Source organism: Phytophthora parasitica, assembly GCF_000247585.1.
Source record: "Phytophthora parasitica INRA-310 unplaced genomic scaffold supercont2.36, whole genome shotgun sequence".
NCBI classification, from domain to species: Eukaryota; Oomycota; class Peronosporomycetes; order Peronosporales; family Peronosporaceae; genus Phytophthora; species Phytophthora nicotianae.
In genome coordinates, this window is record NW_008649022.1 from 517,640 (window position 1) to 518,940 (window position 1,301).

A 1,301-nucleotide genomic window follows, 5' to 3' on the forward strand; every position below is an offset into this window, starting at 1 on the left:
TATGCCCATAACGACCTGTCGTAAACGTACTTAATTATAAAAGGAGGCATTGTGCCTCCTTTAACATGGATACATCGTCGTACTTAGTTGAAAAGCAGGAAAAGGAGGCATTCTGCTTCCTTTTATCGCGAAAGGGTTAAGTGCCAGAAACAGGCATAAGAATTAACATTATAGATTTTAATATGGCCCACCTGTCAAAAAGGAGATCCGTTCTAGAAGCGTTAAAATCATGATATTTTTGTATAATTCTCCGTTATAGCAAATATCCACTACTAAACCGGCATTATCTGTGAAAGAATTGAGAGTTTACAAACGAAGGTTGGTGTCGATATCCGCAGATGAATAGAAACACGACAGTGAGATAAACTAAGTTAGATGTGCTAGTCCTGAGTGTTTCATCCTACACATGCAGTTCTCCTAGTACCCACTTGCATGTTTTCCTCTTCGCATACAGTTAAGTATAGCGGAGCAGGGAGGTTTTCTGGAACAGGGAAATAAAAACAAAACGCGTATACAAACACGAATCACGAAACAGAGAGAATATCTTGCAACATTGAGATATCCGCGTCGATGCACGTGATTATACATGCAAACCCCTACGCGTATGCAATTCCAATCCGCATGGCCCAATGAGGTCGCAACATTTGCCTCACTTAAACTAAAGTGCCGCATGGCACAAGTACGGCAGTTTGCACAGGCTGCGATAGGTAACCAGTCGAGTAGACAGGGATGTGCAACCACAACATCCACACTCACTTTGATATCTGGATCATGGTACAATGTTTCTGTGCGTCATCGAGTAGTGTAGCGTCATGGATGAAAGGACTGTCGTCACGAAATCTGCAAGTTGGGTTTTGGACTTCTCATAGGCCAGGATATCTTGACCACTTCCAACCTTCTCGCGAATGAAATGATTGCAAATGTCGGTGCGCTTGGGGCAAGCTTGATATCCACCGTTCTTGCTAATGCCATGACACCTTGGTTGTCCGCGAAGATCCCTGTAACCACTCGTTGGTCTACCAATATCCATGAGTAGACTATACATCTACATCATCTCATAGAAACACTTTCTAGGATCTATGTAGCCAGCCTCAGTTGTAGACAACGGTCTTCCGTCATACCAAGGAAGCGCCTCCCAGCATGATTTCCACGCACCGATCGTCGGTCCAAACGCAGTCTATATTCGAGTACGCGGCGAGCTCAGTTCCTTGGCGTCCGCCGTACATGATGCACACATCCTTGGTCTTCAACAGATAGCGAACGACCCTGATGCTCGCGTTCCAGTGCTTCTGTCTAGGGTT

At 44.9% G+C, this 1,301-nt stretch overlaps 1 protein-coding gene across 1 annotated transcript; it reads right to left on the bottom strand.

The window, feature by feature from the left end:
- Positions 1 to 769: 769 nt before the first annotated feature.
- Positions 770 to 1,226, bottom strand: PPTG_23371 (hypothetical protein; the record flags this gene model as incomplete). Its single annotated transcript, XM_008910140.1, has 2 exons — positions 770 to 1,045; positions 1,122 to 1,226. The coding sequence occupies 2 exons, from the start codon at positions 1,224 to 1,226 to the stop codon at positions 770 to 772; spliced, it is 381 nt and encodes a 126-aa protein (XP_008908388.1).
- Positions 1,227 to 1,301: the final 75 nt, after the last annotated feature.